Source organism: Stenella coeruleoalba (genome assembly GCF_951394435.1).
Source record: "Stenella coeruleoalba genome assembly, chromosome: 15".
NCBI classification, from domain to species: Eukaryota; Metazoa; Chordata; class Mammalia; order Artiodactyla; family Delphinidae; genus Stenella; species Stenella coeruleoalba.
The window spans coordinates 65,294,409-65,318,713 of NC_137161.1; the positions used below are offsets into that span (position 1 = coordinate 65,294,409).

At 42.5% G+C, this 24,305-nt stretch overlaps 1 protein-coding gene across 8 annotated transcripts in view; it reads left to right on the top strand.

Annotated features, from left to right (window-relative positions):
- IQCK (IQ motif containing K) overlaps nt 1-24,305 on the top strand; it is a 126,333-nt gene that overhangs the window by 39,644 nt on the left and 62,384 nt on the right. For 5 of the 8 annotated variants that reach the window (XM_079946069.1, XM_079946071.1, XM_079946070.1 and 2 more), the window contains one exon: nt 19,060-19,144. In XM_079946069.1, coding sequence (XP_079802195.1) covers nt 19,060-19,144 — 85 coding nt within the window. Of the gene's footprint in view, nt 1-19,059; nt 19,145-21,123; nt 22,669-24,305 lie in introns of those variants that run through there. The other 3 variants (XM_079946065.1, XM_079946066.1, XM_079946072.1) reach the window with 2 other exon arrangements.

The following is a 24,305-nucleotide window of genomic DNA, read 5'->3' on the forward strand; positions in this document are numbered from 1 at the left end:
TCCGTTGTCTTAAAATTAGTTACTTAATTATATAAAATTAGATTATATCATACAAAATTAGTAATATTACTTTATGTGACCTGTTTATCATCAGTGATATAGTAATAATAATGACCACTAACATTTATTGAGTGCTTGTATCACGGGTCTCAGCATTTAACGCTCATGAACTAACTTGATCCTCATAACAATGCTATTACCAGCCCTATTTTGCAGATGAGGAAATTTATGCATTATCCTGCAACTTGCTTTTATTTGACTGAAATACATGCTTTTGAGATCTAGCCATGTTGACTCAATTACATCTAATTCATGCCTTTGATAGCTTTATAGCCTATGACATTTCTAGATTTGCATAATTTGTTCATTCGTACAGTAAATGTTTATTGAGTACTACTGTGTGCCAAACATCATTCTAGGTGCTGGAGATAAAGCAGTGAACAAAGTAGCCAAAACTCCTGACTTAGTGGAGCTTATATTCTGGTGGGGGATGGCAGACAATAAGCAAGTAAGTGCTATAGAGAAGAATAAAGCAGAGAGGGGAGAATATAGAGTATTGACGGGACTTAATTTTATATAGGGCGGTCAGGAAAGACCTCACTTGGAGGATGACTTTTTTTTTTTTTTTTAGTATTTATTTATTTGGCTGCACCGGTTCTTAGTTGTGGCACGTAGGATCTTTGTTGCTGTGTGCCAGATCTTTAGTTGTGGCGTGCAGGATCTTTGTTGCCATGTTTGGGATCTTTAGTTGCAGCATGCAGGATTTTTGTTGCCATGTGTAGGATCTTTAGTTATGGCATATGGGATTGAGTTCCCTGACCAGGGATCGAACCCAGGCCCCCTGCATTGGGAGTGTGGAGTCTTAGCCACTGGACCACCAGGGAAGTCCCTGGAGGATGACGTTTAAGCAGTGATCCACAATTTTAAGCCATAAGTGGAAGAAAGACAACTCAATTTAGAGAAAATAATATTTAACTTATTTCTTTGAAAATATTTTCACACCAGCCCTTTGCAAGAACAATGTCAGGAAACTGAGACACTAGGAAATTAAGTAAGTTTTGTAAAATCCCATATTAAACAGAGTAGAAAAAAACGAAATTAGACCCTTAGCCCTCAAATGTTACATCTTTTGCTTAAATCTGCCCTTCTGGGGAATGCCAAGTTGAATAGACCCTTGGCTGACTTTCTCAATTTTGAGAGTTTAAAAGAATTCAGGTATTAACCAGTTTTTAAAAATCTGAGACTACCTATACATTGGAAAGAGAACGATATTAGAAAATCTTGCTTCTTATTAAGCTTCTAAGCCTCTGCCTAATTTTGTCCACTGTGAAAATGGAAAGCCGGGCTTCCCTGGTGGCGCAGTGGTTGGGAGTCCGCCTGCTGATGCAGGGGACGCGGGTTCGTGCCCCGGTCCGGGAGGATCCCACGTGCCATGGAGCGGCTGGGCACGTGAGCCGTGGCTGCTGGCCCTGCGCGTCCGGAGCCTGTGCTCCGCAACGGGAGAGGCCACAGCAGTGAGATGCCCGTGTATCGCAAAAAAAAAAAAAAAAAAGAAAAGAACATGGAAAGCCTATAATTTATAGATTATAAATGATTAATAAGTGAAAGATTAGCATATTTCTCCAGGTTGAAAATGAAACATTTTCCCACTTACAATAACCAATGAAGGGACTTCCCTGGTGGTGCAGTGGTTAAGACTGCACTCCCAATGCAGGGGGCCTGGGTTCGATCCCTGTTCTGGGAACTAGATCTCACATGCATGCTGCAACTAAGAGTTCATAAGCCACAATAAAGGAGCTCTGGAACCACAACTAAGGAGCCCACCTGCCGCAACTAAGACCTGATGCAACCAAACAAGTAAATAAATAAATAAATATTAAAAAAAAAAACAATGAAGAAGAGTCTTAAAAATAAGAGAGTTTCTCTAAGTAAGAGTTCTCTCAAATCTCTAGTCATTTATCGTAAAAATACCTTAATTTAAAATAGTTGCTAACTTCCACTGGCAGCTCATGTAAGTATACTGCAAAGTAGCAATAGCAAGCATTTCAGTTGGACTCCACAAGAACAGAAACACAAAAGCTCTTGCTTTAACTGGCATTTGTGTTCTCTGCTTCCGTTACCTTTCAAAGAGGTGCCCCGAGCATGATAAAAATGTAAATGATACTAATCTAATTTGATGCAATAAATATTTATTGAATATCTACCAAATGCAATGCAAAGAGCTTGGTGCTGTGGAGAAAACAGAGATGAATAAAATATGGCTCTGACCCTTGGAATGAGAGAGATGTGTTTACAAGTAGCTGTAGTTTCTGTAGTGAGTGTTGTAAAACAAATGTTAATAAAGCATTAAAGGGAAATGGGGATGCACAAGACCATCTATGCCCCACTCCACCACTGGCCTGGAGCCAGTCAGGTTGGGCCAGTGGCCAAGCTGGCTGGTGCCCAGATTTGGTCTTGAAGAGGCAAGAACTCAGGTGCCATATCCTTCTCGAGAATGCTCTTGAACAGGGAGAGCAGAGAGGCAGGTAGGGCAGGAGCCAAGAGACCATCTCTAACCCACGTTTCCCCAAGCCTACTGACATCTATCACCCGGTAATTCTTTGTTGTGAGGGGCTGGCCTATAGGATGTTTCACAGCATCTCCAGCCTTCCCCCACTCCACGTGATAGTAGCACCCCCTGTGGTCCTCACCATCAAGAATGTCTCCAGATACTGGCAAATGTGGGGAGACAGAAAAATTGCCCCTGGTTGAGAACTTCTGATTGAATCCAGAAGGAAAAGTGAGAGGAAATCTGAGGGGGAAGGGAGAAGAGCTGAGAAAGTTCACGGTGGGCACTGTCATTCTGGTCGTTCGTGTGGATGTGAAGGTGTCTGCCGAGAAGGAGGCCCAGGTTCTGGAGGCTTGTGGGGGAGGGGAGGAGGCTGCAACAGCTGCTGTGGTGAAACCGATAGGGAATCAACTAGGGATGATGAGTAGGGATGGCCCAGCTGATGGCCTGAATTTGTGATGCATATAAACAGCCTGCTTATGAGATTATTTCCAGCAACCCTGGAAAAGAGGTGGAGGAAACAGGTGGTTGGGTAAAATCAGTGTTGAAAACTGGCAAAGCTAATATAGTAAAAGGTCTAGACTAGGCCCAGAGGATTGTCTGAGAGCGAGAAATTTCCCTCTACCCTTCTAGGTTCTTCTGGACGGTATAACGATCAAATTGACCTGAGATAGATTAACAGGAGAAAATCAAACAAAAGTTTAATAACCTATATACATGGGAGAGGCCCAGGAGAACTGAGTAACTCACCAAAATGTCTGAAACCCTCACCTTAAATACCATCTGCAGTTAAAGACAACAGAGGATGTTAGGGGTAGGGACCTGAGACTTCAAAGGGGAGGAAGGCAATTGCCATGAAGATGGAAAAGCATATGTTTGGTAAATAAATATTGGAGGGGCCCTGCGGAGACAGTGGGACAGAGAGTGGACTCTGATGTCTAAGTTTCCCCACCACACCCAACCCACATTCTTTGCCGATATCTCTAGTGATAACTCTATTCCAGGCACAGGCCTTCCATCTAAATTCTTTTTAGGCAGTTAGGAGGAAGTTTCTTCCTGAGTCTTTTGGGCCTTGATTGTTTTCAGCTTGAGATAATCCACATGGCAAAGAGACATTTTGGGCGGCAAATTTTGTTCCCCTACAGGATCTTAAGTACATGGAAAAGCATTGTTAACTTTTCTAAGAATGATGTCTTACATTTTTCTAATAAATTACTATATTTTCTGAATTGTGTTAATGATTTAACAACCAATTTTCAGAAAGAGACAGAAACACTACATTACGTGTTCACACTGGAAGTAAGAAACATAACCAAACTCGGAAGCACTAAAATGGGGATGGTAGGTCCATACAGTTTTTGAAATTTCAATGGATCTTATTTGGATCCTGATTCAAAGAAACAAACTAAAAAGAAAAATTAGGAGGCAACTGGAAATTTGAACACCTAGTAAATAATTGATGGTAGAAAGCATTATTGTTATTTTATTTGAGGTTTGATAATGACTTCGTATTCACAATAAAAAGTTACTTCTTTTTAGAGAAACATGCTGAAATATTTATGAATGAAATATGAAATCATATGATGTCAATGGATAAGGTTGGGGGAAGTTACATTGAGTGACTGACATGGAGAACAGTATAAATGAAGCTGGATGGTGAACTGGGTTCATTTTTTTTCTGCCTACTTTTTTATATCTTTGAAATTTTCCATAATAAAACATTAAAAGGAAAAGAAACAGTAAGATGTTTCAAAGCTCCTCATGACCAGCTGATTGAATAGCGGATAGGCTGTGAGCAAGGAGGAATCTGTTGACTGGAGGTGAACTGGGGGGGCTGTGGGCTGTTCTCCGTGGGTGATGGCTGGAGTGACAGGCAGTGGAGGAGACTGAGTTTTCACATGATGCTGAGAGGCTCAAATGACATGGAAGGAAAAGGGCCCTGGGGTGTGGCGGGGAGAGCGACAGGTGTGGGCCCAAGTGAGAAGCCTCACGGTGCTGGGGACGTCTGTGTTACCCTGGTTGAGACCCGGCTCTGAACCGGCACAGCTCACCAGCCAGTCCCCTCACATCAGCCTCATTCTCCCTCCCCGCCCCACTCCAGTGCCAAACCCAATTCTCCCCAGTGGCAATGAGGAGGATTAATATGACCAGAGCCGTGGGCTTGCCCTAAGAACATGGCTCCAATAACCTCAGAGCTCCTGGGGAACAAGGAAATGGCTTTCTAGGTCAGGTCAGCGCAGTAAATCTTTTAGGCTTGGCAGGACACGTGCGGTCTCTGTTGCAACTACTCAACTCCATAGTTGTCCATAGACAACACGTGACAAAAGGCCGTGGCTGTGTTCCAGTACCACTCTACTTGCAACGGTAGGTGACGGGCCAGATTTGACCGATGGGCTGTAGTTTGCTGAGCCCTGTTCTAGATGGACACCAATAACCCAAGTCATAGTCTCACATAAGGGCAAAATACAATATAAATAGAAGTGAGTGGGTGGGAAAGATGAAAGGACAGAGAAGACTATGATGAGATCAGGACTTTGGGAAGATGAGATGTGACAGTCTTTCAGGGACAACCCGTTCTAAGATGTGACTGTCACGAAGGAAGAAGGGGGTCATGGGATCACATGGACTCGAGGCCATGGTGTTGGAGGTGTCATCAGTATGAATAATGAAGTATCTGAGAGGCTTGTGGGGGTGGGTTGAAGAAGATGACAAGTCAAATCCCGGAGCTGTCAAGGGAGGTGTAAGAATGTCCTGGACGTCAAAGTGAAGGTAGTGCAGTGTAGGGGTTAGGAACCTGGGCTCTGGAATCACAGCTCTGCATGCTAAACCACGCTCTACTCCTTCCAGCTGTGTGGCTCAGCACAGATGACATAAGCTCTCAGAGTCTCAGTTTTTCCATCTGTGAAATGGTCTTTCATCTAAACAAAGCTAGTTCCTTACCTAAGAGGAATTATGGTGCCAGTTTTAAGGGAATACATTTTTTTCCCACTATTGATACATATACAAATGGGTGTGTTTCAGCTATTAAAGGGAGTTATTTTTAATTTATTTGTTCATCTATTCAGCTAATATTTATTACTTGCTTAAATGTGCTCTAAAATCATGGAACAGACATATTCATAAACTGGCTGGCTGCCATTTACTGGATGCCTACTACGTGCCATGGAACCATGACACAAACATGGTCCTTGTCTTCACGAACAGAAAGTTTTGGGTTTTTTAAAATTTATTTTATTTATTTATTTTTGGCTGCGTTGGGTCTTCATTGCTGCACGCGGGCTTTCTCTAGTTGCGGCGAGCGGGGGCTACTCTTCGTTGCGGTGCACGGGCTTTTCATTGCGGTGGCTTCTCTTGTTGCGGAGCACAGGCTCTAGGGGCGCGGTCTTCAGTAGTTGTAGCACACGAGCTCAGTAGTTGTGGCTCGTGGCTCTAGAGCGCAGGCTCAGTAGTTGTGGCGCACAGGCTTCGTTGCTCCGCGGCACGTGTGATCTTCCTGGACCAGGGCTTGAAGCCATGTCCCCTGCATTGGCAGGCGGATTATTAACTACTGCACCACCAGGGAAGCCCAACAGACAGATTTTGTATATAGTTGGATTGCTGTGTATATGGACTTATTTATGCTAGTTCAATGTTGTGCTCTTGGGGGAAGGAGAAAGAGAAAGAGAGAGAGAGAAATAAAATTTTTTTTAATGCAGGCAATTCCCCCTGAATTGTACACTGGAGGTGAAGCATAAAATGGGTCACATGACTCAGCCCTTTCCTTAATTGTCTTCAGTTTTATGTGACAGTCACAACATGAGCGGCCCATAAGGGAACTGTTTCCTTCTGTCTGTCTGTCTTTGTCTACCTGCATGACCTACCTAACTACCTACCTGCCAACCAAGCATTTATATAGTGTTTACTCAGGTACTGTTCTGAACAATTTATAAATATTACCTAATTTAACTCCCATAACAACCCTACAAAGTAGGAACTATTATTTCCCCATTGTGTTAATCAAGCTAGCCTAGACTAGGCTGCAGTTACAAACAACAGCAAAATACTCAATAACAGCTGATTTCTTATACAAAGACTGATACAGGTTGGACAGCCTTCTTATAAATTATAGCTATTTGGAACATGTCTTTTTTTTTTTTTTTTTTTGCGGTATGTGGGCCTCTCACTGCTGTGACCTCTCCCGTTGCGGAGCACAGGCTCCGGACTCGCAGGCTCAGCAGCCATGGCTCACAGGCCCAGCCGCTCCACGGCATGTGGGATCTTCCCGGACCGGGGCACGAACCCGCGTCCCCTGCATCGGCAGGCGGACTCTTAACCACTGCGCCACCAGGGAAGCCCGGCACCTTAGTTCTTAACCTTAACCTCTTCTCACAGAGCCTGGCCCCAGAACAACTGCAAGGGAGGCTGAGATATGTGAGGGAACACTGGATAGTCTGTGGGTTATAGCTGTGCCGGCCATAGCCGTATCTCAGAGAAAGAGCTGAGGCACAGAGGTGTAAGTTTTTTGCCCAAGGTCACAAGCTAGTAAACAGCAGGCGCAGGATTTGAACCAGGCAGCCTGGCTCCAGGGTCCGAGCTGGTAAGAGCATAATGAATTACTTCACTCTTCTGCCTCGCCTATCACCGGGTACTTAGAGTGATCTGTACTAAGACTGGGAGAAAAACTGGCTACCAGAGACCGTTGAAAGATGCTGTGTCTTTATATGGGTAATTTAAGGTGTGTCAAGGGGAAATTTTGGCTAAATGTGAGTTTCATCTTATGTGCTCATTTTAGAGTCAGCTCCCGTGTCAGATGCCACTCCTTTGTATATTATGCGTACTAGCATTTATTGCCTCAAATAATCTTATCTACCAGCCTGGGGAGTCATCCAAAATAAGAGTTTAGGTTTATTTTAATGTTCTTAGTAAAACAAGTTCTACCAGGTCCAGCTGTCTTTGATGCTCGATGTCATCATATTATCAGATCACAGCTGGTAGGTTGCGATCATTTGCCATGGGCAGCTGCCGATTGCTTATCACATAAATGATGGGTCCTTCTCCCACAGGTCCCCATAATTTCACATACTCTTCACTCTGCCCATCCCTTCTCAGCTACCCATTTCTTTTCCATGACTCTTTTTTTAAGAAATGTATTTTTATGCAGCTATTTTATATAAACATGGATAACCCTTAAAAATTCCATTAGGTTTATAAAAATAATTAAGATTTATCATATAAAAAATATACATATTTGTTAAATAAACTACACAGTGAAAAGGAAAGGTTTTAAATCAAGGATCATCATAGAATTAAATAACTCTAGCTCTAAGGTCTTTCAAAAGGATGTTTCACTCCAAATGGCAGGAACATGGCTTTTATTTTCTCCTCTATATTATTTTGTAGCTTTCATATTGTCTATAGAGTTACTTTAAAAATTAAAAACAATTGCAAAATGAAAGGGTATTTATTCTATTTCCTTTTATTCCATTTCCTTGCTCTCTGTATTAGACATTTATGTTTTTTCCAGCCCTGCACTGATTTCCCCCTTCTTCTGGTTACAGTACACCCTATGTTTTTGGAAGGATCACCCCTCTCCCATTTCCCGTTCAAGCAGAAAGTGAGCTGATTCCACCTCTGGCTCTGGGCTGAGTATGTGACCCAGGCCTGGCCAATCAGAGCAGTGAATCCCCCTACCACCGTGCTTGCGCCCAAATTGGTTAAATCCAAGATAACCCCAAGATTTTTCAAGAAGTAACCAGGAAAACTTTTCTGTCTTTTCCTCTAGGCTTAGAATTTTGAGGTTATAAGCCTTGAGCTGCTGAGGGCAATCCTCTAAAGAGATTGTGCCTGGGATAACAGCAGAACTGAGAGGTGGCCAGAGCCTGAGTCCCTATGGCATTGTTTTGAATCTATCTCACCATGTTAGGCATGTTAGCCAGTTCTACCCCTATTAGTTAAGTGAACCAATAAATACCTTTTTTTCTTTTTCAATAAATACATTTTTTCTTTTTTTGCTTACACCAGTTTGAGTTAGGTGGATGATACCTGCCAATGAAAGAGCCCTGATGTTTTCCTACATGATACTTACCCACTGCCCTCCAGTATCCTGTGTTAGTCAGCTTTCCCTAGGTTTTGCTGCAGTAACAAACAACTCTTAAATCTCAATGCCTTATAACAACAAAGATTTATACTTCACCCTGTTGAATGTTGGCTGTGTGTCACCTCTGGCTCTGCTCCATGTCTCTTCTCATTCTGGGACCCAGGAGGGAGGAGCATCACCATTCCTCAGTCTCACAGCAGAGAGAGACGAGCAATAGCCAACCCATGCAAACAGTACTTCTGCTCACACTTCATTGCTCAATACAAGGCCCATGGCCAAGCTCAATATCGGTACTACGGGGGAAGTTGACACCACCCACAGGCAGAAACCACATGCGAACGACAAAGAGCAGGGACGCATGATTCTCTTATAGGTAAAGGAGTGATAGTTTAGAGCAATAATATAATCTGCACGTATTCTAATCAGAGCTTAAGGAGGGGGTCTTCTTCCCCTCCTTTCCGCAGCAGTGGATTACTCATATCTCCTGTTGGCCTTACTCCTGTTTATGAATCCAGCACTGTCCTCTTTTGTTGTGTATAGTCCTGACTTAACCAGCCAATCAGAAACAGTGAAATTATTTGCTATCATATTCAGGACAGGAAACATTTAGCTTTTTATTTTGACCAAGAAGTATTCATCCAATTTGTTTGCAAAAATAAATCACTGAATAAACACAAGGAACAAAAGTGCACTGCTGCCTATCTGGTCCCGTGTCCCAGGGGAGAAGTCTCATGAAAGACATCATTAAAACTGAGACCTTCAATGAAACAAAGATTGTGTTTTAGAAGAGAAAAGAAAAGGTTGTTTTGGGCAAAATGTCTTTTCAGCTAAGTTCTACCATTAGATAAAAGAAGAGAAAAGAAAAATCCACGATACTTTCAGGTCAGTGAAAGGTATCTTATGACCAAAACCTGAGGTGAGAATAGAAGTGTCACTGTGCCGTTTGAGGACAAGTGCCAGCGGTCAGATTTTCTGCACTGAGCTTGACAGTGGGACCCAAAACGCTTGTGCCTTCAAAACGGCACAGGAAATGGCATGCGTCCTGCACTAAAGATCAGAGTTGGATGGTAGCCTGGCAGAAAATTTGCCATCATGCCCTGTTGCAAGGAAAAATATCCTTTCAATCCATTTTGTCTTATAGAAGATTTCTGTCTCAGTAATTCGAAAGACCGGAGTCTCGTGAGGGTAATAAATCGTCTTTGCTCTTTATGTTAACTTTCGTCTTTAGACAGGAAGGAAAGAGACCTGTTTCCTGAATTCAGGACACGCTGGGGTGCATAAATCCTCTGAGTGCCTCCTTCTGCTGGAGGTTTTTGTGTGGGTGGCCCTTTCTCTGGGGCACACGGTACTGCTTCCTCCCCTTCTTCCTGTTGTTTTCAGGTGGCTCTTTGGGAACGAGCTCAGGGAGCCTGTGTCAGGCAGCATGGCAGACACATCCGGGCTCCAGTCTTAGCTCTGCCATTTATTAGTTGGAGTACTAGTTTCCTGTGCTGTTTAACAAATTACCACAACCATGGTGGCTTAAAACAACACAGATCTATTCTCTTATAGTTCTGGAGGCTAGAAGTCCAAAATCAGTTTCACAGGGCTCAAGTCTGAGTGTTGACAAGGCTGGTTCCTTTTGGAGACTTTAGGGGAATATTTGTTTCTTGCCGTATCTGGTATCTGGAGGCTACCTCCATCCTGGAGGGCTTGTGACCCTCTGCCTCCCTCTCATAAGGACCCTTGTGATTATATCATTGGGCCCACCTGTGATAATGCAGGATAATCTCAAGACCATTCATTTAATCACATCTACAAAGCCTCTTTTGCCGTATAAGGGAATATATATATATACATTCACAGAGTCTGGGGATTGGTCCATTATGCAGCCAACATACTGTATAACGTTGGGTAACCTGGAACTAATCCCTTCACATCCCTGAATCTTGCTCCTCTCTTCTGTACCATGGGGATGGTGATAAAACCTACATCATAGGCTTGCTGTGACAGTTAAAGATGGTATCAGAGTTTTTTGTTGCAAGCAACAGAAATTTAAAGGCTGCTTAAGAAAAATGGTATATATTGGAAGTAAAAAGATAACTCACAGACATAAAGGAAAAGGTAAGGATCTGGCCTTAGAAGCAGGTATAGGGACCCAGGGAGCACAGACCCCCTCTAGTCTTTGCCAGTCCACTCAAGATTCCTCTTCCAGGGAAGGGGCATCTGCTTGGCTAAGCTTGGGTTTCTGAGGCACACCTTGGCCAGGAGAGGACAAGGCACTGTGACCCACATTCCCCCTGATACAGGGAGGGGGAGCTGTCAAAGCAAAATCTGAGGGTTGATACCACAAAAAGGGGGAGGGTATGATAGGCAGATAAAAATGAAAGATATTCACTGCAGAGGGCTCAAAGTAGGTATTCAAAGAATGATGGCTATTATTATTTTTTTTTTTTTTTTTTTTTTTTTTTTGCGGTACGCGGGCCTCTCTCTGCTGTGGCCTCTCCCGTTGCGGAGCACAGGCTCCGGACGCGCAGGCTCTGTGGCCACGGCTCACGGGCCTAGCCGCTCCACGGCATGTGGGATCTTCCCGGACCGGGGCACGAACCCGTGTCCCCTGCATTGGCAGGCATACTCTCAACCGCTGCGCCACCAGGGAAGCCCGATGGCTATTATTTTATCCTTAATCTTAAGAGGATAGTAACCACTGCTTTGGCAAGATGAAACATGGGTAGCAGAATGACCAAGCAAGAGAAAGACAGAATATCTTCATTTAACCTCAGCTCCGCCACTGATAAATTCTGACATGAAGGAAAGTCCTCTATTTCCTTATCTATAATAATATTTATTCATTCAAAAATATTTATTGAGTGCCTACTTTTTTCCAGGCACGTTTCTAGGTACCATAGAGTAGAGAACAAAAGAGAGAAAGTCTTGGCCCCTGTGGAATTTACATTGTAAAGACAGACAATAACCAAATTAACAAAGAAACATATTGTATGATGTAAAGAAGACTCAAGTGCTTTGAAGAAAAATAAAGCAGAGTAAAGTGGATTGAGAATCCCAGGCCTAGGGTGAGAGGTGCTAGCGTTTTAGACAGAGAAGCCGGGGAAGGCTCACATTTGCACAGAGGGTTGAATGACACGCAGAGGGAGCCAACCCTATGAAGATCGGAAACAAGAGTGTTCCAGGCAGAGGGAACAGCTACTCCGAAGGCCCTGAGACAGCAACAGACTTGGCCAGTGAGGCAAGAAGAGATGAGGGAGGGTGAGAGGGTGGCAGGAAAGGAAGCCAGAGAGGCCGGTGAGGCTGCTCCCACCTTGGCTGGGGCCTTGGATGCCATGATAAAGAGTTTGGATTTTTCTTTTTCCTTTTGAGTGTGATAGGAAACTATTGGAGGGTTTTGAGCAGAAGAGCGAGGTAATCCAATTTATCTTTTAGAAAGATCACTCTGGCAGCTGGAGGGGAGTTGGCGGAAGTCAGCGCTAATAGTGCAAGCAGAGAGGCCAGTGAGCAGGCGACTGCAGGCAGGAGATGATGGGGGCTTGCAGTGGAGAAGGTGAGAAGAGGTTGGATTTGGGATCTGTCTTGATGCTGGATGTGGGGTGACAGAGAGCTAAGGCAAGGCTGACTTGGAGATTTCAGGCCCGAGCAAGTGGCTGAATGGGATTGGGGAAAATTAGAATTAGGTTTTAAAATTTAATGGGTATACTGAAGAATCACAACTTACTGGGAATAAACATATGAAAACCTTTTTCCTTTATCTTCTCCAGTAACTGCATCACTATATTACACTGAATCTCTCTTCCATCTGAGAAGTAGCCCTTTAATAACTTTTGACCAAATTCCATAACTTCCTGGTCACTGTTTTTAGATAGTCTGATTTCACTGTTTGGATTCATCTTGTTAATTTAAATCCTTAGTCTTCAGTCTCATCCTGGATGCAAAATTCATCTTCCCCCATTCCCCAGCTCTAGCCACAACTGTCTATGATTCAGGGGTCCCTGACCTTGGAAGGCAGGGAAATTACTTCTTTATTTTCACTAGTCTGTAACTGAAATTTGGCCTCTCTTTTAATTATGAATGTGGGAAACAAACCTCAGTAGTACCCGCAGTAACTGTACCTTTGTTACTGATAGCAACCATCAGATGTTTTTACATCCCATTATAGTTGTTGCAGTGATCTTGAAATATCATTTATACTTGTCTCTTCTTTCAAATTATAGTAGTTAATTGAACTGCCATTAGCTCTTCTTATTTACTGTATGATTTAGAAGCACGTATATTACTTTATCACCAACAGTTTTAAAAAATATTTTGATAACTGTATTTCAGTTGGTTTACTTTGAAATCTTATGTACTTACTTTTTTTTTTAAATATATTTATTTATTTATTTATGGCTGCGTTGGGTCTTCGTTGCTGTGCGTGGGCTTTCTCTGGTTGGGGCGAGCGGGGGCCACTCTTCATTGCGGTGCGTGGGCTTCTCATTGCCGTGGCTTCTCTTGTTGTGGAGCACAGGCTCCAGTGCACGGGCTCCGTAGTTGTGGTGCACAAGCTCAGTAGTTGTGGCTCGTGGGCTCTAGAGCACAGTCACAGTAGTTGTGGCGCATGGGCTTAGTTGCTCCGCGGCATGTGGGATCTTCCCGGACCAGGGCTCGAACCCGTGTCCCCTGCATTGGCAGGTGGATTCTTAACCACTGCACCACCAGGGAAGTCCCTATGTACTTACTTTTATATTAAAAAAAATATTATTCAGAGAAGGAATCCAAATTGCCAAAGTGAAAAGGGATTATGGCACAAAAGAAGTTAAGATCCCCTGTGAGAGGTTTGCAAGGGGTTAGGAAGGTGGCATGCTCTTCCCATACACCCCTGGAGAGGGAAGAAAGACAGTGGGGAAGAGGCAGGTCTCCTTAAGCCACATTAGAGAAAACATGTACTCAGTCACAAAGGGACTAAATAACAGAGCAATCTGGGCATATCTATCAAACAGCAGCAGGTAGCACAGCCCTGGTTTTTAAGGTGGTTATACCAGCAGTCCAAGGGTGAGCACGAGGTCTTGCAGCTTGTTGTTTAGGCAACACTGTTAACGGGACGCATATGCAGCTTCCAGTGATGGGGCTGATAAAACAGGACTTGTTTATATAGGAGAGTGATTCAGCCTGATGTCAGGGTAATAACTAACTGCTTGTTGGTCTCCCAGAGTGGAGTTGCTGAGGGGGTGAAGCGAGATCACATTCTGGTAACTATGATGTTTTAAAATGTGCTTTAGGCTGTTAGAGATTAATGCAGCTGGCTCTTCCTTACTGGTTTTCGGAGCTATTCCTTGCGTAATGGAAGGCTGGAATTGAAAGAATTCTAGGAGATTCCGTCCTAATGGCTAGTCTGGAAGTCCCATTCCAGATAACCTCTATCGTACTGCTTCCAAATATTTGAAGTTCATTACTCAAGACTGTGATGCCTCCAACACAGAATGTTTGGGAAACCAGTTAAGGCTGAGGGCAGGGACTGCGTAATCTCTTTTGCTGAATACGCTGAGTAGAGGTTATCAAGTACTGGCCTCATGAATTGGTGAAAGGCTTTATGAATGATGGTTGATTGAGTGCCTGTGTCATTTTGTAAATGGCTTTGCATCTGGGTTGTGCTTTCATGGTACAAGAAAACAACGTAATCTTTTACCTAATGAAAATTGGAAAACAATTGGATTTCAAGATTCAGTTTTCAATATTAAGCAAGCCTTTCCCTTTTCTGCTTTATTCTTCGTAAATGTCATTTCAGATGGTAACTTTTGTCTTAGAGCTGGATGGAGAAGTTAATAAAGACTAACTTCTCAGCTTCTCTTATGTATTTTGCAAGTATGCTGTAGCTTCTTTAGGTCTTGAAATCTTTTACTGAGCATCCAAAAATGGGGGAAGAATTGCCTGTGTGTGTGTGCACATTTATACATACATGTGTATACAGTCAGAAGAATAGACTGTTCCTTCTCAGAATTATGGCAGCAATTGTTGTGATTCAAATAGATTTAATTCATGTTTGAGAAGAAGAAGGAGGACATGACAAACGAGCACTACCAACAGGACAATTCTTCTTGGAAACACTCAGCAGTACTGTTTTGTCCGTTGGAATGCTCAAACCTATTTGCTCTGGGGACCTCCAATTTAAGCCCCAAGGAGCCTCAGCTGCCTTCTCCTGTGATTGGCGCTTTTGTTTCCCCTTCCCTCCCCAGTTCCCCCATGATGAGCAGTCACCTCTACTCAATCTCAATTTTTATTTGACCTGAAGCCAGTTGCACGGATTCCAAAAGAGAGAAAAGGGCCTAGGGCTTCCCTGGTGGTGCAGTGGTTGAGAGTCCGCCTGCCGATGCGGGGTACACGGGTTTGTGCCCCGGTCTGGGAGGATCCCACGTGCCGCGGAGCGGCTGGGCCTGTGACCCATGGCCGCTGGGCCTGCACGTCCGGAGCCTGTGCTCTGCAATGGGATAGGCCACAACAGTGAGAGGCCCGCGTACCGCAAAAAAATAAAAAGGGCCTGGCATAGCTTCTATCCTTTCAAGTTGACCTGCTGAAATGATTGATAATTCCTAGGAACTGCTCTCCGAAGATCAAGTCCTTTTTATTTGGCCTGATTTACACTGGCTTTCTCATACTTATTCTTGCTTTGGGAACTAGACAGCGCCCCATTATTTAGCCATGAAAGCAAGGATGTCACTAAAGGTGGCCTCATATTACTGCTTAAAGGCCTATTAGAAATCTCATTTCGCTTTTTGGAGATGTCATTGTGATGCAAAGCGGTTCAGGGTTTCATTACTGCTGGAAGCCCTTTGTTGGGCTCGCCTAGCCTGTTGTGTCCCCAGATTTGCCATTCTCCTTTCCTACTGCTATTCCAAAATGGGAGTACTGATACTTTGAGGATTTCATGACATCGGTACAGAAAAACGTACTTAAAACAGGAAAATTGTAGCTGAACAGAAAGGCGCCATCAAATCTCCCCTCAGATACAAGTGACAAACTGCACTTCGTTCTGCTGTCCTGACATCGGATTTCCCTGTGGAACTTCAGGCAAATGAATACCTGCCAAGTTATTACTGTAAGGATTCATCAAGACGGCGTTTTCTATGACTACGGCTTTTCCCCCCTCAGTTTTATCTTCTAGGCAAATGGCTGTGTTTTCCTCTATTGAACACTTGCAGCTGCTAGACCCTGAATTCCATATGAGTGACCTTGTGAGTTGCCCTCCTCTTCTCCGTGGTCCACTCCCTGTGTTTCCTGGGCAGTTTGCATTCTTAGCAGGAAATAGTCAGTGACCTTGAACGACCCGCTTCACCCCTCTATGCCTCAGTTTCTTCACTCTAAAAGAAGGACAACAACAGCTCATTATTAATGTCATGAGGATTTAATGAAACACTGTGTGGAAAGAGCTTAGCATACTGAGCTGGGCAGAGGCTCATCCCACAAAGATTTACTGAGTGTCTGCTATGTGCCAGACGTTGTCCCAAGTGCTGGAAATGCCAAGAGGAGCAAACACAGGCCCAGTCTCTGCCCTCATGGAGCTTTCAGTCTAGTTGAGGATTTGGGTGTTCTTTAGATAATCACACAGATTTATATCTCCAAATTGGGCCAAGGACTAGGAGGGAAAATTTCACAGAGTGCCAATGGCCCTGATCTAATCAAAGGACATCATTCCATAACATTTGAGTGGAGATCAGAAGAAATAATAAGAGTGAACTGTTGGTGGGAATGTAAATTGATACAGCTACTATGGAGAACAGTATGGAGGTTCCTTAAAAAACTAAAAATAGAATTACTGTATGACCCAGCAATCCCACTCCTGGGCATATACCCAGAGAAAACCATAATTCAAAAAGATACATGCACCCCAATGTTCATTGCAACACTGTTTACAATAGCCAGGTCATGGAAGCAACCTAAATGCCCATCGACAGACGAATGGATAAAGAAGATGTGGTACATATATACAATGGAATATTACCATAAAAAGGAATGAAGTTGGGTCATTTGTAGAGACGTAGATGGACGTAGAGACTGTCATACAGAGTGAAGTAAGTCAGAAAGAGAAAAACAAATATCGTATATTAACGCGTATATGTGGAACCTAGAAAAATGGTACAGATGAACTGATTTGCAGGGCAGAAATAGAGACACAGATGCAGAGAACAAACGTATGGACACCAAGGGGGGAAAGTGACGGGGGGTGAGGGGGTGGGATGAATTGGGAGATTGGGATTGACACGTATACACTAGTATGTATAAAATGGAAAACTAATAAGAACCAGCTGTATAAAAAAAATAAATAAAATTCTAAAATTCAAAAAAAATATAGTGAACTGGGAGAAGGAGGTCTCAGCCCCAAGGTGCCCTTGAGCAAATTAGTCAAAGGTGCCCCTGCCCTAGGGCAGAGGTGGCAGAGTATGTGCTGGGGTTTCAGTGCCCTCTGGCCCATTTGCTGGGAGCCCTTGAGGAGAGAACAGCTTGCACACTGTATGCAGTGACCTGGCTGGGAGTAAGAGGATACTGGAGGTGGAGGAAAGCACCTCTGCAAAGGCCCTGAGGTGGGAGGCCACATTGGTGGAGATGAAAAGGGCGCCTCTGGCTACAGCACAAGGAGCAAGGCTGGTGGGAGGGGAGCCGGGGAAGCTCTTAGTACATATCAGCTGGTATTGTTGCACGGTAGCATTATTCTCATGAATTCACTGCCAGCACACTAAGGTCTCCTTAGAAACACCAAGGTCTCTCTAGAAGCCGTTGCTTTTTAACTAGTGAAGGAGAATTACTTCAGGGATGTGATTTGTTGGTGTCACGCAACCAAGATTTACAGAATAAGGACAGTGTATGAGGAGAGACATTTAATGTGGAAAGCAGGGAGGCAGTGTACCTCCAGAAAAATACAAATGCTCTATTGCAGCCCAGAAAACTAGACGTTAGGCAAAAAGAAGTGAAAACAAAAACAGAACAAACAAAAAAAGCAAATAAAAATGAAAGCAGAACATTAGGGAAAGGTTTCTAACAATGCTATCATTTGGAGGTTGTAATTATCTCTCCAAAGAAGTAGAATCTCCGTTTCTTGTTCTCTTAGAAAGGACCCGCCCAGCTGGAGACCCAGAACCCGGCAACACTGCACTCGCTAGAAATTGTCTTGATAACCCCTTAGGTTCTTCCCGGCTTTGATTTCTTTGATTTTGGAATAATCCAAAAGAGCATTCATTCATTCACACAAATATACTGTATCAAGAGTGGGTTTTTTTGTTGTTCTTGTTGTTGTTTTTAAGTCTGAGTTTAGAAGGAAATAAAACCCCAGATGCTGGAGAATTGTGCATTGTTGCCAGTTAGCTCCGGAGTCTGTCAGGCTGGGCATCTGCAAGTGGTGGCCCAGCCGAGGTCTGGTGTCAGCACGGCAATGTGAGGGAAGCCGGACTTGGGGATCTGGGCCCAGATCCTGACTAGGCCATTTATAAGCTGTGTGACCCTGGACAGGTTAGTCAACCTCTCTCTGTAAAATAAGTTACTGTAAACTCAAATGATGGCTGTCATTAGGGAGAGTCTGGAGGCCAAGACTCTTGGGGATCCCTCACTTGCAAAGTCGTTTCTGGGGATCCTGCCCTGAGAGCAGTGTCTATGTGACCCACATTCGTTCAGAGGTTTATTTCTTTGCACTATATCTGAAAAGTCTTGACTTTTGGTTTTTCAGAGGTAGCTGTGCTTTGGGGAAACATAAGGAACCAGAATTAAGTCAGACTTGTAAAATCTGGTCAGCAGTTAGTATCTCTAAACAGCTTTTAGGAAATAAACAACAAAAAAGGAGCATTTAGCCATGATTTTTGAATGTGGTATCGATGATCAGACATCCCACCATAATCGAAGAATCCCTCAAGAGCAGACACTGCTCTTGAGATATTTTATTGCTTAGTAAGATGTAGTAGAAGAACTTAACTTTAAAATGTTCTTGAATTTAAACCACATTAAACTGGAATGTACACTGATCAGAGATAAATTGTAGTATTTCAGGAAAGAAATGGACTACTTAATTCCCCTTCAATAGAAAGTTGGAAAAAGAGTCCTTTATTATATCTCAGTCATAATGCAGTATATAAATGTGCCTTCTGCTTTGTCTCTTGCTTTATGTCCACATAGGCTTATATCAGTAACATGTATGTTGCACCTTCAGAACTAACACGCAGCTTTCTAACCTGAGCCCTTCAAAGCAGGGCAGGCTAACAGTGATTTAAGATTATGCTGGTTAAAAACAAAAAATCCATCCCAGATTTTAAAACAAAGAAATGCTAACTCAAGCCTAAACTTTTCTATAAAAAATGACATTGTTGCTTTCTAAGAATGGGAATAGATGAGGCACTTAATCAGAGAGGCCATTACGTTGTCAAAGGCTCTGCTGATGCTGAAGGATGGATTCTCATGGGCTTATGACCATTTTATTGCTTTTCAGCCCACGGCCGGCGATCCCACTCTCCCTCCTGCTGACAGAATCGGCAGCAGCGCTCTGCATTCAGTCCTTCTGGAGAGCCTATCTGGTAAGAGTCATGTGCAATTACGGCATTTGGTCTGATGGGGAATTTTTGTGCTGTGGAAGACCCAGGGGACAACCTTTAGATGAATTTGGAACATAGGATAGTATAGCTAACATCCAGACCTCAGAAATAAGATTCTCTGTAAAACAGGTCTTAAAGAATGATTTAGAATTTCCACCAAAACTTATGCAGTTATTATTAAAAGTACCCTCCAACCTTTTTTAAAGTTTACTTTTTATTGAGATAAATTTTGTTTATACCATTTTATGGGTTTCATTATATTTCAGTCTATACACTACAGCATGCTCACCAATAGAAATTTAGTTTCCACCCATCACCCTACAGTCAATCCCCTTTACCCATTTTACCCTCGCTCCAGCCCCTTCCCCTCTGGTAACCACTTTTCAGTTCTCTGTATCTACATGTTTGTTTCTGTTTGGTTTGGTTTGTTCATTTATTTTGTCTTTTTGTTTGTTTGTTTTTTATATTCCACATATGAGTGAAATCATACAGTATTTGTCTTTCTCCATCTGACTTATTTTACTTAGCATAATACCCTAAAGGTCCAACCATGCTGTTGCAAATGGCAAGATTTCTTTTTTTGTGTGCCTGAGTAATATTCCATTTTGCGTGTGTGTGTGTGTGTGTGTGTGTGTGTGTTACATCTTCTTTATCCATTCATCCGTTGATGGGCACGTATGTTGTTTCACTATCTTGGCTATTGTGAATAATGCTGTGGTGAACATAGGGGTGTATATATCTTTTCAAATTAGTGTTTTCATATTCTTTGGATAAATACCCAGAAGTGGAATAGCTGGATCATATGATAGTTCTATTCTTATTTTTTTGAGGGATCTCCACGATATTTTCCATAGTGGCTGCACCAGTTTACATTCCCACCAACAGTACATGAGGGTTCCCTTTTCTCCACACCCTCACCAACACTCATTATTTCTTGACTTTTTGATAATAGCCATTATAATGAGGATGTTGAACATCTTTTCATGTGCCTGTTGGCCATATATATGTCTTCTTTGGAAAAATGTCTATTCAGCTCTTCTGTCCATTTTTGATAGGGTTTTTTTTGTTGTTGTTGTTGAGTTGTATAAGTTCTTTATATATTTTCCATATTAATCCCTTATCAGATATATGATTTGCCAATACCATCTCTCATTCAGTAGGTTGTCTTTTTGTTTTGTTGATGGTTTCCTTTGCTGTGCAAAACCTTTTTAGTTTGATGTAATCTCATTTGTTTATTTTTTCTTTGTCTCCCTTGCCTGAGGAGACATATCCAGAAATATATTGCTAAAACCAATGTCAAAGGGCATACTTCCTATGTTTTTTCCTAGGAGTTTTATGGTTTCAGATCTTAGATTCATTGAAGTCTTTAGTCCATTTTGAATTGATTTTTGTATATGGTGGATACCGAACTACTTTCATTTTTTTGCATGTGGCTGTTCAGTTTTCCCAACAACATTTATTGAAGAGACTATCCTTTCTCCATTGTATGTTCTTTGCTCCTTTGTCGTAAATTAATTGTTCATATATGTGTGGCTTTATTTGTGGGCTCTCAGTTATGTTCCATTGATCTGTGTATCTGTTTTTCTGCCAACACCATGCTGTTTTGATTACTATAGCTTTGTAATATATAATAGCTTGAAATCAGGAAGGGTGATACTTCCAGCTTTGTTCTTTTTTTTTCTCAGAACTGCTTTGGCTATTTGGGGTATTTTGTGGTTCCATATAAATTTTAGAACTTTTAATTCTATTTCTGTGAAAAATGTCCTTGGGATTTTGATAGGGATCGCACTGAATCTGTAGATTGCATTAGGTAATATGGACATTTTAACAGTGTTAATCCTTCCAATCCATGAGCATGAAATATCTGTCAATTTATTTGTGTATTCTTCAGTTTCTTTCAACAACATCTTAGAGTTTTTATTGTACTGGTTTTTGTTTTGTTTTGTTTTGTTTTTTTGCAGTACGCGGGCCTCTCACTGTTGTGGCCTCTCCCATTGTGGAGCACAGGCTCCGGACGCGCAGGCCCAGCGGCCATGGCTCACAGGCCCAGCCGCTCCGCGGCACGTGGAATCCTCCCAGACTGGGGCACGAACCCGTGTCCCCTGCATCAGCAGGCGGACTCTCAATCACTGTGCCACCAGGGAAGCCCTACTGTACAGGTTTTTTACCCCTTGGTTAAATTTATTCCTAGGTATTTTATTCTTTTTGTAGCAATTGTAAATGGGATTGCTTTCTTAATTTCTCCTCCTGCTTGTTCATTTTTAGCATACAGAAATGAAGTAGATTTTTGTATTTTGATTTTGTATCCTGTAACTTTACTGTATTCATTTATTATTTTTAATAGTTTTTTGGTGGAGTCTTTAGGATTTTCTATATTTAAAATTATGTCATCCACATATAGTGACAGTTTTACTTCTTCCTTTCCAATTTGGATGTCTTTTATTTCTTTTTCTTGCCTAGTTGCTTAGGCTAGGACTTCTAATACTAAGTTGAATAAAAGCGGTGAGAGTGGGCATCTTTGTCTTGTTCCTGATTTTAGAGGGACAGTGTTACTGAACCAAACTCAGGTCTGCTCACCAGATGCACAGCAGAGCTAATCTACTGGCACTGGGTTGTAGTGAAGGAAAATACAGTGTTTATTGCAGGGTGCCAGCAAGGGGAATGGGCAGCTAATCCTCAAAAGACCCAAACTCTCTGATGGCTTTCAGGGAAAGCCTTTTTTTTTTTTTTTTAAGTTGAGATAGTAAGTGGCAGAGCTAGGGCTAGAACCCAGGTGCTTTAATTTTTTATTTATTTATTTATTTTTTAGAAGATGTTGGGGGTAGGAGTTTATTAATTAATTTATTTTTGCTGTGTTGGGTCTTCGTTTCTGTGCGAGGGCTTTCTCTAGTTGTGGCAAGCGGGGGCCACTCTTCATCGCGGTACGCAGGCCTCTCACTATTGCGGCCTCTCTTGTTGCAGAGCACAGGCTCCAGACACACAGGCTCAGTAGTTGTGGCTCACGGGCCCAGTTGCTCCGTGACATGTGGGATCCTCCCAGACCAGGGCTCGAACCCGTGTCCCCTGCACTAGCAGGCAGATTCTCAACCACTGCACCACCAGGGAAGCCCCAGGGAAAGGTTTTTAAAGACAGTGTTGTGGTGAGAGTTGCAGGGTGCCTAATCAGCTCATGGGCAATTTTTGATTGGTAGATGGTGAGGTGATAGGGTGGTGTTTCAGGAATCTCGATCATCAGTTTTCCAGCTCCAACCAGTCTAGGGTCTATGGGTGTAGGGCCAGCAGTTTCTACCTGCTAGGGGTCTAGTTTTTACTACACTTAACATGTTTTTTGAAGTTAACAAAAACCTTTACTTGTACTTTCTTAAACACTATGAAGGAAAAATACAGTCTCCCATAAAAATTTGTGTGTGTAGTAAAATATATATAACATAAAATTTACTATTTTAACTAATTTTTAGTGCACAGTTCAGTGACATTAAGTATATTTGCATTGTTTTGCAACCATCACTCCCATCCATCTTTCTAAACTGAAACTCTGTATCCATTAACTTCCCACTCCCCCCCTGTCCCAGCCTCTGGCAATTACCCTCCTACTTTCTGTCTCTATGAATTTGACTACTTCTAAGTACCTCATGTAAATGGCATCATGCAGACTTTAACCTTTTGGCTTATTTCACTTAGCAAAATATCCTCAAGTTTCACCTATATTGTAGCATGTGTCAGAACTTTCTTCCTTTTTTAAGTCTGAATAATATTCTTGCCAGGAAGTTTTAAAATCCAGAAATCTGACAACCTCAGATGTCATAAAACCATCCAGACATTTCATAAAATATTTTTAAACTGACCACATGAACAGAAATATCACCTGGTATGAAAAACTATTTGTAGTAAACCATTCTTGAGAGTTGTGATGTTATAATTAGCATTGTAAATAGGTTCCTGAGAGTTAGTTATTTCTCGACATTAAGCACTTCTGTAGAAGTAGACGTGTTCTTCTTTCTTCTTTCAAAATACTACGTTAACGGTTAGAAAGCCAGATTGTTTCAACATGCAAAACTGAGTGGGGTATTTAAAAATCCATTTGGATATTGTGAATGAAATCTGGTCCTCTCACAGTCTCCTTTCTGAAGTGTGTTTGGTGATAAGCAAGACTACCACATTAGTGGTGCTCTTCTGCTTATGAAATACTAGATGTAGTAGGTATCAACTGATGGAGAAGACTGTTCTTTCATGATGTTCATAAGAGGTTCTCATGGGCCATAATGATTGAAATTTCTTTAATGATTTAGGAGGCAGAGACCAGATAAATCCACTGAATATTTATTCTGCCTAAATAGGCTCCTGGTGTTTTAAGCCTTCTGCCCATTTGTTTTATTTTATTCTGTCTAACTCAGTCTAGACACCAGTGTGGCATGCAATTTTCCCCTCCTCCCAACATCAACTCCCCCTCCAGGCATTGTGACAACTGAGAATCACAATGGCCATCAATCATTAATGTTCTTTGATGAACAATACAGTGCAAGGTTGCTCCAGCAGCCCCCTTTGTGGCTTTGCAAAGTTAAAAAAAAAAAAAAAAATGGAGATCCTGCAGAGAACGATGAGAATCTGTGCAGTTATCCCTTTGTCAATAGTGAACTGACCTGGGGTAAATGAGGCACCCTCAAGGAGAAATAGCTTGGTATAAACAAAGCATGCAAGGTTTCGAGTTGTGCAGTGTCCCACTTCCCTCCGGCCTGAGACAGCTTGGATGTGATTCATTTGGTAACATGGACACTCAAATATCACATTCTTCTGGCTACAGGGGTTAGTTCATGATGGGCAGGGGAAGGCCAGTCACACCTAGTGAAACTCCATTCTGGGATTCTCCTAAGGGTTGCTGGGACAGAGCAGCTTGATAGCCTGCTGAGAGGCTAGACTATCAACAACCACCTTGCCATTGTGTGAAGAGCCTGCGGGAGAAGTGACTGCAGAGGCTAGCGGAGCTGAGACCAAGGAAGGGGGCTGAGTCAATAATAATAGTTCCTACTTATGAAGATTGAATCAGATGATTTGTCCACATGAGGGGGCTTAGCACAGTGCCAGGTGCATAATAAATCCAAAATAAATATTAGCTGTTGGTGGGGGTGGTGGTAGTGGTGGTTCT